General features: G+C 43.7%; 1 protein-coding gene across 1 annotated transcript in view; it reads left to right on the forward strand.

Annotated features, from left to right (window-relative positions):
* Positions 1-15,953, forward strand: part of BCLAF3 (BCLAF1 and THRAP3 family member 3) — a 108,724-nt gene that overhangs the window by 24,107 nt on the left and 68,664 nt on the right. Inside the window, 2 exon segments of the mRNA XM_033947885.1 lie at positions 3,858-3,998; positions 11,974-12,048. Coding sequence (XP_033803776.1) covers positions 12,008-12,048 — 41 coding nt within the window. The 5' untranslated portion in view covers positions 3,858-3,998; positions 11,974-12,007.

Consider the following 15,953-nt stretch of genomic DNA (forward strand, 5'->3'; position numbering starts at 1 on the left):
AAACGTTCAGGCGGACTTCCTCAGTCGTCACTTCTTGGATCCGGGAGAGTGGTGTCTCGGCGCCGAGGCGTTTCAGTTGATAGTGCGTGCTTGGGGGCAGCCCCTGATGGATCTGATGGCTACAAGTGGCAACGCCAAAGTACCCCGCTTCTTCAGTCGTCGCAGGGACGGTCTGGCCGAGGGTCTGGATGCTCTGGTCCAACCGTGGCCAACGGAGGGGCTGTTGTATGTGTTCCCTCCTTGGCCATTAGTGGGCAGAGTACTGCTTCGCATTGTTCGCCATCCGGGGCTGGTGGTTTTGGTGGCTCCGGATTGGCCTCGTCGTCCGTGGTATGCGGATCTGGTGAGGCATCTGGTGGCGGATCCTCTTCCTCTGCCTCTCGGGTGCGATCTTCTGACGCAGGGTCCCATTCCCATGTTCGACCCGTCTCCCTTTTGTCTTACGGCTTGGCTCTTGAAAGGGGCCGCCTGAGTAAGAAGGGATATTCCGACAAGGTGATCTCTACACTTTTGGGGTCCCGGAGGCTTTCTACCTCTCGGGCTTATGTACGGGTTTGGCGTCTTTTTGAGGAATGGTGCCGAGCGCGGGGAGTGGTCTCTTTTCGCGCTTCTCTGCCTAACATTCTAGAGTTTTTGCAGGATGGCCTGGATAGGGGCCTGGCCTGGTCTTCTCTCCGGGTTCATCTGGCGGCCCTGTCGGCTTTTCGGGGGCTGGTGACAGGTCAGCGTTTGTCAGCCATTCCTGATGTGATTCGCTTTCTTAGGGCGGCCAAGTTGATCAGGCCTCCCATAAGGCCCTCGATTCCCTCTTGGGATCTCAATCTGGTTCTCTCTGTTCTAGTGCGCCCTCCTTTCGAGCCGTTGGATGGCTGTTCGTTGAAGGACCTTACGCTGAAGTCGGTCTTTTTGGTGGCCATTACTTCCGCTAGACGGGTGTCTGAGCTACAGGCTTTCTCTTGTAGGGCTCCCTTCCTGGAGTTTTCGAAGGAGCGGGTTGTTTTGCGGCCTGTTCCTTCCTTTCTGCCGAAGGTAGTTTCTCCTTTTCATGTCAATCAATCGGTGGTCCTCCCGGTCTTGGGTAGTCGGGAGGGTTCTTCTGAGCAACGACAGCTGCGCAAGTTGGATGTCGGTCGGGTCCTCCATGCTTATGTGCAGCGGACCCGGGATTTTCGGAGCTCCGATCATCTCTTTGTGCTTCTGGCGGGTCCTCGTCGGGGGGGCTGGCGCTTCTAAGGCTACTATTGCGCGCTGGATCAAGGAGACGATTGCTTCCGCTTATCTTCTGAGTCAGAAGCCGGTTCCGGAGTTTCTCAAGGCTCATTCCACTAGGGGTCAGGCAGCTTCTTGGGCTGAGTTGTCGCTCGTGCCTCCGGTGGATATTTGTAAGGCTGCGGTTTGGTCCTCCTTGCATTCATTTGTTCGGCATTATCGGGTAGATGTTCAGGCGCGTCGGGACGCGGTGTTCGGTGAGCGTGTTCTGGTATCGGCCCTTCGGGGGTCCCGCCCGTGAGAGGGACTGCTTTGGTACGTCCCATTCGTAAAGTTAACCTCTACTGGTCTGGAGAGTGCTAAAGAAGGAGAAATTAGGTTCTTACCTGCTAATTTACTTTCTTTTAGCTTCTCCAGACCAGTAGAGGTCCCCACCCTGTCTGTTGTTGTTGTTGTTGGGGCTGTTGCGCGGGCAGTTTTTTTTGGTTTTTGCTGCGGGTTCTAGTATTTTTCTAGGGCCGGGGAGAATTGAAGAACAGCGGCTGTGGCTCGGCTGGCTTAGCTGGCGAGCTGTGGGGACCTTCTTCCTTCGGGAATTTCTCCTCTGCATTTTCCAACAGCATTTTTGGGTATGTTATTTGTTACTCCTTTCGGAGTATTGTTTTTTCTCTCTGTTGTTTTCCAGTTCTTGGTTCTGCTTGGCTATTCGGCAGACTGAGGGAAATAGAGAGGAGGGGCTGGGATATACTGTCCCAAAGTTTTGTTTTCAGTCTCCACCTGCTGGTCATGATTAGATATATACCCATTCGTAAAGTTAACCTCTACTGGTCTGGAGAAGCTAAAAGAAAGTAAATTAGCAGGTAAGAACCTAATTTCTCCTTACTTCTGTCAAAGGAAGCTTTGCAACAGTTTGCTTCAGATATTCTATGAGCACATCTTAGTATTAAATTTGCTGATGACACAAAGTTGTTCAAAGGTGAAAAATTGCAAAAGGACCTTGGGAGACTGGGCATCAAAATGGTAGATGATCTTTCATGTGAGAAAGAGGTGGTGCAAGGTTATATATTATGAGTCGCTGCCCAGGAGAAGGTGTCATTGTTAAGGATACGTTAAAACCCTCAGCTCAATGATAAAAAAGCAAATGAAAGGAGTGGAAAACAAAGATGAAAATGTTACTGTATAAACTAAGGTAACCTGCCTCCCCCCACCAAAAAAAAGGGGGTACAAGGTTCACTTGAATATAAACTGGAGGGGGTTATATTCAATTGCCCTGCCTTGCACCCACTTCCCACATCAACTACCACTTCCCACATGCACCCACATCCACTACCAATATGGTATGCCCTCACCTAGAATACTGCATCCAGCACAGGTCGCCGTACATGAAGGACACTCCTTCCCTTCCTGCCCAGCTCTACACCCAGCCTCTGATGCCCACTGCAGGTTTCCCTTAAGCTCTGTTGGGATTGGAGCAATCCTTCCCATGTCCTGTCCCTTCCAGCTGTTAACCACCCTGCCTCCTGATCCCATTATAGGCCTCCCGCAGGCCTGCCTTAAGCCTGGTAGTCCAGTGGTGATCCGGAACAGGAGCAATCCTTCCTGTGTCCTGTCCTGGCCAACTATTAACCACCCTACTTCCCTCCCGCATCCCGGACATCTCTCCAACACACCTTTTGAACCCTGGTGGTCTAGCAGTAAAGTGGGGCAGGAGCAATTTTTCTTCACTCCTGCCCCGTGTTGAGCCACGATATGAAATGGCTGTGCAGGTTCCTGGGGCAGTCTCTCGAGTTCTCACGGTCTCATAAGACTGCTTCGATTAACCAGTATTAAACAACCGGCACTCTCGCCCAACCGGCAAAAAACTCGCCGGGGGTGAAAAAAAGTCCCCCAAAGTGGCAGCGGTTCTGAGAACCACGAAGCCTCCTCCCTCCTTCCAGACCTGAAGCAGCAGTGGCAGTTGCGATCCTGAGCTGCGATCCACCCTCCAGCCTGAAGCAGCAGCGGTGGCTGTGGTCCTGAGCTGTAAACCACCCTCCCTCCAGCCCTGAAGCAGCAGTGGCGGCAGCGGTGAGCCATGAATGCCCTCCCTCCTTCCTTACCTGAAGCAGCAGAGGGCAGTGCTGAAAACAAGCTGCTCGCGGCCAGCCCTGGCATGGCCTTTCCTCTGACGTGTCTGGCATCTTCTTACCCTTTTCTCCACAGTCCAGCATCTCTGTGTTACCCTCTCTCTCCCCTCACCCCCCCCCCCCCCCCCCCCCGCAGAATCTGATGCTTTTTTATCCTTTTTGTTTCCAGCATTGTGCTCTTTGGACTGTGGTCAGCCTGAGTGAACATGCTGCCTTTGGCAGCCCTGGAAGCTTTCCCTTTGCTACAGCTTCCTATTGTGGGGGCAGGAAGCTGTGTAGCAAAGGGAAAGTTTCTGGGTCTGCCAAAGGCAGTGTGTTTACTTTACTCATGCTGCCCGTGGCCCGAAGAATGCAGCACTGGAAACAAAAAGAGTAAAAAAAAATCTGCTCTGCCCTGTGTATATTCCGCTAGTTGTGATAAATAGATCTAGAAAAGACTTCAGTTTGTCCCACTGTCAGAAACCCCTGAACCCACCTGCCTACCTTTCATTAATTTTCTGCATTTAATACTGGTTTGTACAGATTGGAGAAGAGGTGAAAGCTGTATTCAAGGCATGTCGTGAAGGTGAAACATTTGAACTATGAACAGAGAGAAATCAATTATACTGCTGCACCAAACTGACTTCATTGAACTAAGCTTCATATTCCATTGCCTTAGCTGAGGTAAGAGTTGAAATATATTTAGAAAATGTCTAAAAAGCCAGAAGAAAATCTTTTTTTTTTTTCTTATGTTTGACTCTGGATTTTTGAATGTTGTGTTTATTTTTTGTTCTACCACCAATCTTACTTCATTTACTATTCACAAGCCAGCCTAGTCCTTTTCTGTGTGTCCTGGTAGCAAGGGGCTCTTTCTGACCCTTTTGGATTCTCTTTATTTCTCATGATGGAAATCTGCTTGTAGTGAGGGGGATATGTCCAGGAAGAGGGAGGGTGAGTTGTGCCTGTTCAGCTGGGGTGGGAAAGATAGAGGGAGGAAAACTCTGCTAGTTGGGGGACTGCTGCTGGTGGGAGAATTCTGCCAGTTTGAGGGGGAGGAGCTGCTGCTGGTGGATAAGGAGGAGGGACACTATTAGGAGTGAGGATGGTAGGAATGAGGACATCAGTGGGGTGGGAAGGAGGGCCTATCTTGTTTTAATATTTTTATAAATGACCTTGAAGAGGAAACAACATGCAATATAACAAAGTTTGCAGATGATACAAAACTATGTCGGGCGGTTGGCTCTCTAGGAGACTGCGAGGATCTCCAGAAGGATCTAAACCAGCTGGAAACTTGGGCGAAAAAGTGGCAGATGAATTTTAACATAGAAAATGCAAGGTGATGCATCTAGAAAAGAAAAACAAAGAACATGAGTATAAGATGTTGGGGGTGACATTAGCCAAATGCGAACAAGAAAGGGATTTGGGGGTACTGATAGACAGAACCCTAAAGCCTTCGGCTTAATGTGCGGCGGCGGCTAAGAAAGCAAACAGGATGTTGGGCATGATTAAGAAGGGGATCACGAGTAGATCGGAAGAGGTCATAATGCCACTTTACAGAACAATGGTCAGACCTCACTTGGAATACTGTGTCCAACACTGGTCCCCATACCTTAAGAAGGATATAACTCTGCTGGAGAGGGTACAGAGGCGAGCCACCAAACTAGTCAAAGGTATGGAAAATTTGAGCTACAAAGAAAGCCTCAGAAAACTGGGACTATTCACCCTCGAGAAGAGAAGATTGCAAGGGGATTTGATAGAGACTTTTAAAATATTAAAAGGATTTGATAAAATAGACCAGGAAACAGCGTTACTAACATTTTCGGAGGTGACACGGACACGGGGTCATAGCCTGAAACTAAGTGGCAGCAGGTTTAGGACAAATGTTAGGAAGTTCTGTTTCACACAGCGAGTGGTTGGCGCTTGGAATGCTCTCCTGGAGGAGGTTGTGGCGGAGACTACTGTTCCGAGTTTCAAGCGCAAGTTGGATGCATACCTTCTTGCAAATCATATTGAGGGATAGGGGAAATCTGGGTCTCCAAAAAGGAGTACCTAAATGGGCCACCGCGTGCGCGGATCGCCAGACAAGATGGACCTTGGTCTGATCCGGTGAAGGCATTTCTTATGTTCTTATGACTCTAATATAAACCAAACGAGATGCTAGGAATTCTTAAAAAAGGGATGGTTAACAAGACTAAGAATGTTATAATGCCTCTGTATCGCTCTATGGTGCAACCTCACCTGGAGTATTTCGTTCAGTTCTGGTCTCCTTATCTCAAGAAAGATATAGCGGTTCGTTTACAAAAGTTGGATAGCTCTAAGTCAAATAGATATTGGCATTGTCATTTCGAATCAGGGACTTTAGATCACTTATTGTTCTATTGTCCTTTTATTTTAACATTTTGAAAATCAATATGGGGCCAAATTAATTGTTTGTTGGAAAATCCAGTGGCATTGTCTTATGATACTGTATTATTTGGCATGATCATGAGGGCTAAAAGCCAAATATCATCTAAGAACAACAGGCTTTTATTAATAATGACAGGAGTCGCCATACAACAAATTACAAGCAATTGGAAGAATTGGAAAAAGATTAACTATATAATTTTGGGTGGAATTGGGTGGAAAGGACATTGGCCATTCAGAAAGGGAATTGTAAGAGGTTTCAGGAGATTTGGGAGCCATTAGCAAAATATTGTAACGTTTAAATAGTGTTTTCTCCTTTAAATATGCACATCCGGGAGGGGGAGGCGGGGGGATGGTAGGTTAATGAATTTTGAATAATTGATATGGGATGATAATGAATATTTTATGTATGGGCATTGTGATTGTTTAGGGGGGAGAGGGGATTCTGAAATGGATATTACAAGATTATTAAGTGTGATATTTGAGCATATAAGGTTATATTTACTGTTACACTTATTGTAAGTATTGAAAATAATAAAGAAGTAGAAAAAAAAGAAAGATATAGCGGCACTAGAAAAGGTTCAAAGAAGAGCGACCAAGATGAGGAAAGACTAAAAAGGTTAGGCCTTTTCAGCTTGGAAAAGAGACGGCTGAGGTGAGATATGATTGAAGTCTACAAAATCCTGAGTGGAGTAGAAAAGGGTACAAGTGAATTGATTTTTCACTCTGTCAAAAATGACAAAGACTACGGAACACTCAATGAAGTTACAGGGAAATACTTTTTAAAACCAATTGGAGGACATTTTTTTTTCACTTGGAGAATAGTTAAGCTCTGGAACGCGTTGCCAGAGGTTGTGGTTAGAGCGGATAGCATAGCTGATTTTAAGAAAGGTTTGGATAATTTCCGGGAGGAAAAGTCCTTAGTCTGGTATTGAGAAAGACATGGGGGTGCTAGAGACTTGGATTGGCCACCGTGAGAACAGGCTACTGGGCTTGATGGATCATTGGTCTGACCCAGTAAAGCTAGTCTTATGTTCTAATGATAGCAGTACCTGTACAGCTTCCCAGTTAACTTGTGACAGCCTTATCGCTATCTGGGTGCTGCTGATGAATATTGGTGCCTGGTAACTCCCAACTCCACCCACCGCTAACCTGAAAGTGCCACAGCACTCAGAGCAGATATTCAGCATCACTCACTGGTTGAGTGTCGCTGAATATCTACTCCTGGTCCGGTCAGTGTAGATTAACTAGGCAAGTGCTGCAGTTTCTTAAGGCTGCCTTTGTGTAAGGCCCTGATTTAAAATACCTTTTATCATTGCATGCATTCGTGGACAATTTGATCTTTGTTCCCTATGAAACCTACTTTTCAGGTTGTAATGCTGGAATATTAGATTAAATTGATGATGTTAAAATGCTGAGTGGTGAAGAATAATCAGAATGTTACGTACAGATACCTAATACTAACTACAAAGTTTATAGTATTTCATGAAATGTACTATTTTTGTGTTCCATGTAATCACTGTACAGCTGCTTGACTCCTTGTGTTGCTGGTGCAGATATTAGGCTATTCTGTACCATATTTTATCCTAGGACAAGCAGGCAGCATTTTCTCACATATGGAGGTCAACCACCCCTCAACACCATGCCGCATCGATGGTACCGGCTGTTGAGCCAAGGGTGCCAGTGCAAAACTTAAGAGAGCACATCAGTAAGTTTCTCTGGAAGGAGATCGGTGATATGTTCAAGTTACATCCAATACTGGTGTCTGCATTGACTCCCTCGGTACTGGCCCAGCCTAAGCATAACGCTCCGAGGCCACATGGTACCAGTTCCAGGTCTTCATCGAGACACTGTTCTCCTTCCTCTCAGCACTCGCCATCTAGACGTCGCTCCCTCTCAAGGCATCGGCGCTCGCCATCTAGACGTTGCTCACCATCAAGGCATTGGCGCTCGCCATCTAGACGTTGCTCACCATCAAGGCATACATCCCTTGCTTCTAGATCCAAAAGAACATAGCATCATACGACCTCATCATCTTCATCAGATTGGTACCGACACTGACGAGGTAGTTCTTCTCAATGTTCTTGCAGGAAATTTTTGTCTTACAGAGACTCACTTCGATGTCACGAAGTAGATTTTGGACTCTCTTGTCACCATACTGATTCTGAATTTGAGCCTACATTGTCTGCTCCTGAATCTTATGGTATTCCTTTGGATCCGTCTCCTTCCCCTCCTAGAAGGAGATCTCCTGAAGGCCTTTCTTTTACTAATTATATTAGACAGGAAAGGCTCTACCTGTCAGATTGGAGGCCGACAGCCCAGAGCAGAACTCCTGGATGCATTGGACTTTGATGAACCTCCAAAAAAGCTTCTTAAGTTGCCTTTACACAATTTACTAAAAGAAGCGCTCTTTAAAAACTGGGAGACTTCTCTCTTTATTACAATAGTTCCAAGAAAGATTGACTCCCTCTACAAAATAATCTCTTGTCCTAGCTTTGAGAAACTGCAACTGCCACTCCAGTTACTGCTTGTGAAGTCTACCCTTAAAAAGTCTTCCAGCTCCAGAGCTTATGCCAGTGCATCTCCACAACGTGAAAGCCATATTATGGATAGGTTGCTGTCTTTACCAAAACTCTATTTTGGTTATCCAGGTCCTAAATTACAACTTCTACATGTCTTTTTATCTTAAGCAGCTCATAAAGAAATTGGCTGATTTTGAGTGACATATTCCATTAGAGTGCTTATCCGATTTTCAGCATATCACTCAGTCTTCTTCAGGCACAGAAACATAAGGCCAGAACGGCATTTGATACTTTTGAAATGTGATTCAGAGCATCTGTCATGTCTGTTGCTATGAGGCATCTTGCTTGGCTGTGAGTTTCCAACATGGATATTAATCTTTTCTTGTTTTGGGCCTTTCATTCACTCACTTATCCTAAAGAGTTTACTTACTGCATCCGTCCCTTCCCTCTGGAAAACCGCTATCATCACTCCAATACTCAAAGATCATAAAATCAGTACAAATGATTCAACAAACTATCGCCCAATCGCCAACATACCCTTCCTTGCCAAATTAACAGAAAAACTGATATTTAACCAGGTTTCTGATTTCATCGAAACCACTAATGCTTTACACCCCAATCAAACTGGCTTTCACAAATTTCACAACACTGAATATTCAATGATAGGATTAATAACTAATATCCACTACTTTTTAGACCACCACAAATCTGTTGTTCTGTTCTCATTGGACATATCCGTGGCGTTCGACACAATTGACCATGATCTACTTCTTAAACGGTTAGAATCGATCGGCATTAACGACCATGTCCTTAATTGGTTCACTTCGTATCTTTCCAATCGTGCTTCACTCGTCAGGTTCAATAACGAATACTCCAAAGCCTATTCTTCATCCTTCGGGATTCCCTAAGGTTCTATTCTGTCGCCTCTCCTGTTCAATATTTTTCTTTCTCCATTACTGAGCATCTGCCAGTCAATTGGTTTTACTTCTTTCTCTTACGCGGACGATATCCAACTTATCCATCCTTTTGATCCAGAAAACAACAATGATATTTTGGCTATAAATAAAAAACTAGAAATAATACAAAAGTGGCTCAATTCTAACAAATTAGCATTAAACATAAAAAAACCCTAAATCCATGCTTTTTGCCTGGAAAAAGGACATAGGCTTGAAGACCCCATTTGTCCTTAATAACACTCCCCTAGAATCTGTATCCACTTTAAAAATTCTTGGGGTCATAATTGATGACAAACTACTCTTTCATGAACACATTACTTATCTAGTTAAAACTAGTTTTTATAAATTACGTTTGATACGATCTATCGCTAAATTTCTTGAGCCCAAATCCATTAACATATTGATTCATTCCTTGATTATAGCTAAAATGGACTACTGTAACTCACTTTTACTTAACATCTCTCAAAAAGAAGACTGCAAATTATTCAAAATACAGCTATTAAACTAATCTACAACGCCAAGAAAATATGACCATGTTACACCATTAATGATCGATTCCCATTGGCTTCCAATCAGCCATCGCATTTCCTTCAAGGTCATGCTGCTAATATTTAAAACTTTAACCTTCAATGAACCCCAATTTATAGCTAGAATGCTAATACCCCATAACACTTCACGACCACTCTGATCATCCTCCCAAAATCTCCTATCTATCCCCTCCTTGAAAATAGTAGGCACGAGAAGACCTGATATGTTTTCCGTAATGGGCCCCCAATGGTGGAACTCATTGCCACAATATATTAAAGATGAAAAGGATCTTATCTCTTTTAAAAAATCCCTAAAATCTTATCTTTTTAAAGATGCTTTTAACATTTAAATTCTAGATAAGATAAATGTTCTCAGGTTTTTTACTTTTCCCGTTCCCCATTGTTTTTTTCCATTTTTGTTTACTTCTTCTAAGAAAATTGTAACTTTCCCCTCCTTCCCCCCCAACTCACGTTTGTCTTATTGTCAAGAATTTTGTCATTTGGTTTGTCTTTTTATAATTTACTTCTTTTTAATTTTGTACATCGCTTAGTAAACAGAATAAGCGATTCATCAAATACTAATAAACTTGACTTGACTTGACTAATCTTCAGGATCGCTTGGCTAACATCCCATGTCTCAGTGAAGAACTCTTTGGTGACAGGAGAGAGGCTGCTACTCAAAAGCTTACTCAGAATTGGAACTCTTTAAACAGATCAAAAACTAAGGCCCCGATTCACTAAAGTTAGCGATCATCGCTAAACCTTTTTTCTCAGGTTTAGCGATGATTGCTACTAACTGACCCGATTCACTAAACAGCCCACCACATGTTTTCCCCCTCGATCGCCCATTTTCTGATCCGGCCATGCAAATTAGCCAAACCCATGCAAAATAGCCAAGCGATTAACTTACTTACGTTGCTTGACTATTTTGCATCGGGTTTTATGATCCTAAAACCCGACTGCTATAGACCTGTCAGTAACTGTGTTACTGACAGGTCTGCCAGGTTTAAAAAAAATTTTTTTAATGGCACTGATATTTTGCGTGACTGTCAGCCTCCAATTTGGCAGGTAGAGCCTTTCCCAACTGTCTAATATACTTAGTTAAAGAGATCTCCTTCTAGGAGGGGAAGGAGATGGATCCGAAGGAATACCATAAGATTCAGGAGCAGACAATGTAGGCTCAGATTCAGAATCAGTATGGTGACGAGAGAGGTCAGAATCTGCTTTGTGCCATCGAGGTGAGCTCTAAGACAAAGATTTCCTGTGAGAACGTCGAGAACTACCTCGTCGGCATCGTTACTGAGCCGATGAGGATGATGAGGTTGAGTGATGCGCTGATCTTTTGGATCTGGAAGCATGGGATGTACGTTGAGACTTTGATATATAGAGTCTCTTATGCCTTGGTGGGGAGCAACAACTAGATGGCGAACACTGAGTGTAAGGAGAACAGCATTTCGATGCAGACCTGGAACTGGTACCATCTGGCTTCGGAGTGCTATACAGACACCGGTATTGGGTGCAACTTGAACGTTTCGCCGATCTCCCTCCTGAGAAACTCATCGATGTGTTCTCTTAAGGTTTGCACTGGCACCCTTGGCGCAACAGCTGGTACCATCGGTGTGGCAGGGTGTTGAGGGGTGGGTGATCTCCACATGTGACAATATCTGCCTGCTGACCTCGTATATTCTGAGGAAATACCATTAAAGTACTATTATTCTGGAATATTGCCTGTCTGTTGGGAATATGATAATTAAATTCTGATGGATATCCAGATAGGATTTTTTTGTATTTCACATTCCTGGGCATTGGACTTTCCCTTACATATAAGAATAAACTTGAAGCAGTTCCAAATTCTGGAGACATTGTGTAAACATAAGAACATAAGAAGTTGCCACTGCTGGGTCAGACCAGTGGTCCATCGTGCCCAGCAGTCCTGCAGCAGCCCCCGGATCAAAGACCAGTGCCCTGAGACCAGCCCTACCTGTATACGTTCCGGTTCAGCAGGAACTTGTCTAACTTTGTCTTGAGTCCCTGGAGGGGACATGGGCTGTATGAATTATTTACATATAGTTTAGAATATTGATAAATGTAATGTCCCTTGAACAATTTTTTCTGAGCTAGGTAAAGGTGAACTGTACAGAGCATTGTAAAATGCTGCATGAAGAGAAAACATCGATAAGGAAGGGTTTGAAGATAATTCTGGTTGAAGGGGAGCTGCTTTGTTTTTAATTTAGTTTTCATTACTTAACAGCCGTAAAGAAGTTGCAGATTGGGCACGTGGCAGAATGGCTAAATCACATTCCCAATCACCAAGGTGGAGAAATAGGTAAATATTTTACTTTATACTTTAACACACTGGAAAATGGGGAGAGAAGGATTAGTCTTCTTAATATATTCTGAGTCAGAAGGTATTGCATATGACAATGATACAGTATCCCCCCCCCCTGAAAACTAGATAATGCTAAAAGAAAGTTACATTTCTCCCTCCGTATTCGCTTTGATAGGGGATTAACAGACCCGCAAATACAGAAAAACTGCAAATAACTTTTTCATATGTTGTTCACTGTTTTCTATTAAAAACTATCGTGAATATGGTGAAACTGCGAATAACATGGTGGGGAGACCTGGCCTGTTCATGAAGGAGAGGCAAAACACGGTGAAGAAAGTGTTGGGAATCGGCAATTTTCTCTGTTAACACTTGGAATCAGCGATTTTCTCTAAGCAAGCTGGTGTAATTGGGGGGGGGGGGGGGGGGGAGGAGCCATCAAGCTAAAAATTGTGAATAATCGAAACCGCGAATATGGAGGGAGAAGTGTACTTGCACATAAAGGTCAGCTTGCAAATTGTTATACTTTTTATGTTGCTGCACTTTAAGTTGTTTTTGTATAAACTCGTACTGTACATTGCATTTTCTTCATTCATATTCTGGTTAACTCAGTTGTTGGTAACGTTACTTTAAGAACATTTTTTCAGTCTTTTGCCTTGGATATACTTTTATATCATGTTCCTAGCATGCAGTTTCTCATTCCATGAGAGAAATTTGTATGCCTACTACCTACTTTATAGGCATATCTTGCTGTAGCATATTCATTAGGGATATCTTGAAAATCTGACTGGCTGGGGGGTCCACCAGGATAAATTTAAGAACCACTGTCTTAGGGAGAGGATGAGATAGTGGATGCTGCGGATGGGCAGACTCTTCTGCCTTCATTTTTGTATTTCTTCTAGAAAGCATTTTGCATAAAATTGGGGGATAAAATCTACATTTTTAGTTTTAATGCATTGAAATCAAACTGCACCTTCATATATTACATTACATTAGTGATTTCTATTCCGCCTGTGCCTTGCGGTTCTAAGTGGATTACAATTAAAAGAGATCTGGACATTACTGAGAGAATTACATAACAACGATTCAAGTAAATTACATGTTAAGGTAGAGAATTACAAATTAGAAGATATCTGGATTTTTCGATAGAATAACATAGCGGGATTCAAGTAGTTACAGGATACAGTGGAGAACAGCAATATAGGTAACAGAAGAAAGATACCTAACATTGAAGGAATAGGTTTAATGGATACAGATGGAAGATGCTTATTTAGGAATCTGGATATTTTTGGTAGGTGTGGTTCGAGGGGTTGACTAATGTGTTATTTACTGGGGAGAGTGCATGTGCGATTGGGGAGGGGATTAGTAAGTAAGGACGTGTTTTTTGAATAGAAATGTTTTGATTTCTTTTCGAAACACTTTGATGTCTGTTGTTTTGATCATCAGTTTGGTGATGGTGGGGTCAATTTTCGCTGCCTGTGTCGCTAGAAGGTTGTCGTAAAGTTTCTTACGTCGGATACCATTATGAGGGGGGAAGGTGAATAGGTTCAAAGTTCTTCTTGATCTGGGTGATCGGTATCGGTAAAGGCGGTTATTTAGGTAACTGGGGGCAGTACCATGGGTTACTTTGAATATTAGGCAATAGAGTTTGAATTGAGTTCTTGCTTTTATCGGAAGCCAGTGAGAGTCTACATAGGCGGGGGTGATGTGGTCAAATTTGCTAAGAGAGTAGATGAGTCTGATGGCTGTGTTCTGAACGGTCTGTAGTTGTTTTATTATATTGTTTGGGCATGGTAGGTAGAGGCTGTTGCAGTAATCTAAGGAACTGAGTATGAGGGATTGTACAATGATCTTGTAGTGTTCTTTGGAAAATAATTTTCTTATTTTTCTTAGGTTTCGCATGGTGAAGAAAGCTTTTTGTATGATTTTGTGTATTTGTGTTTGCATTGTGCAGCCTCTGTCTAATTGTGTTCCCAGAATTTTGAGCGTACTCTGTATTGGATATTTGATTGTGTTTACTTCCAGTTCTGTTAGGGATGATTTTTGTTCCTTCTCTAGTAGTAGGAATTTGGTTTTCTCCACATTCAGTTTCAACTTATGGTTCATCATCCACTTTTCTACTGTTTCCAGTGTTGTTTTCAGGCGTTCATTGGAGATGGGGTCTTGGATATATCCATACAGGACAAGAGATAATGTGGGGGAGAGTGTGGTGCAGTGGTCAAAGCTATAGCCTCAGCACGCTGAGGTTGTGGGTTCAAACCCATGCTGCTTGTGACCCTGGGCAAATCACTTAATCCATCCATTGCCCCAGGTACATTAGATAAATTATGAGCCCACCGGGACAGACAGGGAAAAATGATTGAATAAATTCTCGTAAACTGTTCTGACTCCCCTTGGAGAACAGTATAGAAAACTGAAAAAATCTGTTAAACCAGTTGTTGTTACATTGTTTCAGAAGCTGTTCAGCCGATCCCCTAGAGCAGGGGTGTCAAAGTCCCTCCTCGAGGGCCGTAATCCAGTCGGGTTTTCAGGATTTCCCCAATGAATATGCATTTAAAGCAGTGCATGCACATAGATCTCATGCATATTCATTGGGGAAATCCTGAAAACCCGACTGGATTCCGGCCCTCGAGGACTGACTTTGACACCTGTGCCCTAGAGCTTTCTAGAGCTCTCTTTATTCTCTATGGGCAATCATATCCAGAACAATTAGAATCCATGTGAAATGGAGTTTGATTGGTTTATGTATAGCGAAAGGGGGAAGTGGTCTACTGTTTACAGCATTACAGTGTTGGTTTAGAAAGGTCCAGCCCATAACTCTTAACTTGAGCAAGTCTCTTGGTTTTTATGTCTCAGTTCATTGAGGGCCCAGTTGAAAATAAGGTATCTTTTTGCCTTTCCCAATCAACATAGTAAAACAGAAATACACCAGAGACTGTATGTGGAAGGTAATTTGTATTCTTTTCTAATAAGGTAAGCTGCCGGAGGGATGTTAATTATTTAAAAACTAACAATTTTAACAGTAAAATGTTCCTTTCTTCCTTTTATTTTATTTTTAAGTAAACTGCCTTGATTGACAAAAGGTGGCATATCAAGTGCCAAACAAACTCATAATTAGTGGAATGTAAGCATTCCTCCTTCTCTCCTATGTCCTTTTGTGTATGCCTTGTACAGACATGGCCTATCTTTCTATTGATTTTGAACTGAACCTCTGCTTGGGGAAGTTTATTAACTTTTAACCACATACCAGGCCTTCATGAAATTGGTCTTTGATGCATTTGCTAATACAATTGAAAAGTGAGAACTCAGGAATATGAATTACATAAGAACGTAAGAATTGCCGCTGCTGGGTCAGACCAGTCAGTGTTCTCCCTAGGGCCTTTTAGCTGGACGGTCCGCCCGGGTAATTTAGATGACTGCCCAGCTAAATTCTGCTGCTGCCGCTGTTGCTTAACATTTAAAAAAAAAAAGTCGGCTTGGAGATTTCACGCCTTAGCCCATAGCGAACTTATGCTCCGGGGCTCTAATGTGTGTGTGCCGGCTTCCCTTCTCTTCCCTCCGAAACAGGAAGTTATGTCTTGGGGGGGGGGGGGTGCGGGAAGAGAAGGGAAGCCGGCATGCACATGTTAGAGCCCCGAAGCATGCGTTCATGGGCTAAGGCGGGAGACAGGTCAGTGAAGCTTACTATTTGCTCTTCTTGCTGCTGAGTCCTGCCTACTTTCAGTTTCCGCGAAGGCAGGACCCGGCAGCATTTCTCCCAATCAATTGTGATCTTAGGCCGATCAACCTTCCTCTCCAAAGGCAGAATTGACGTTGGGGAGAGGAATGCTGGTCGTCCCGAAGCAGGGAGAGCTTGGGGTGGCGGCGGCGGTGGCGGCTTTGGGGCCTGTTATCCGCTGGCGGGG

This window comes from Geotrypetes seraphini, chromosome 6 (genome assembly GCF_902459505.1).
Source record: "Geotrypetes seraphini chromosome 6, aGeoSer1.1, whole genome shotgun sequence".
Taxonomy (NCBI): Eukaryota; Metazoa; Chordata; class Amphibia; order Gymnophiona; family Dermophiidae; genus Geotrypetes; species Geotrypetes seraphini.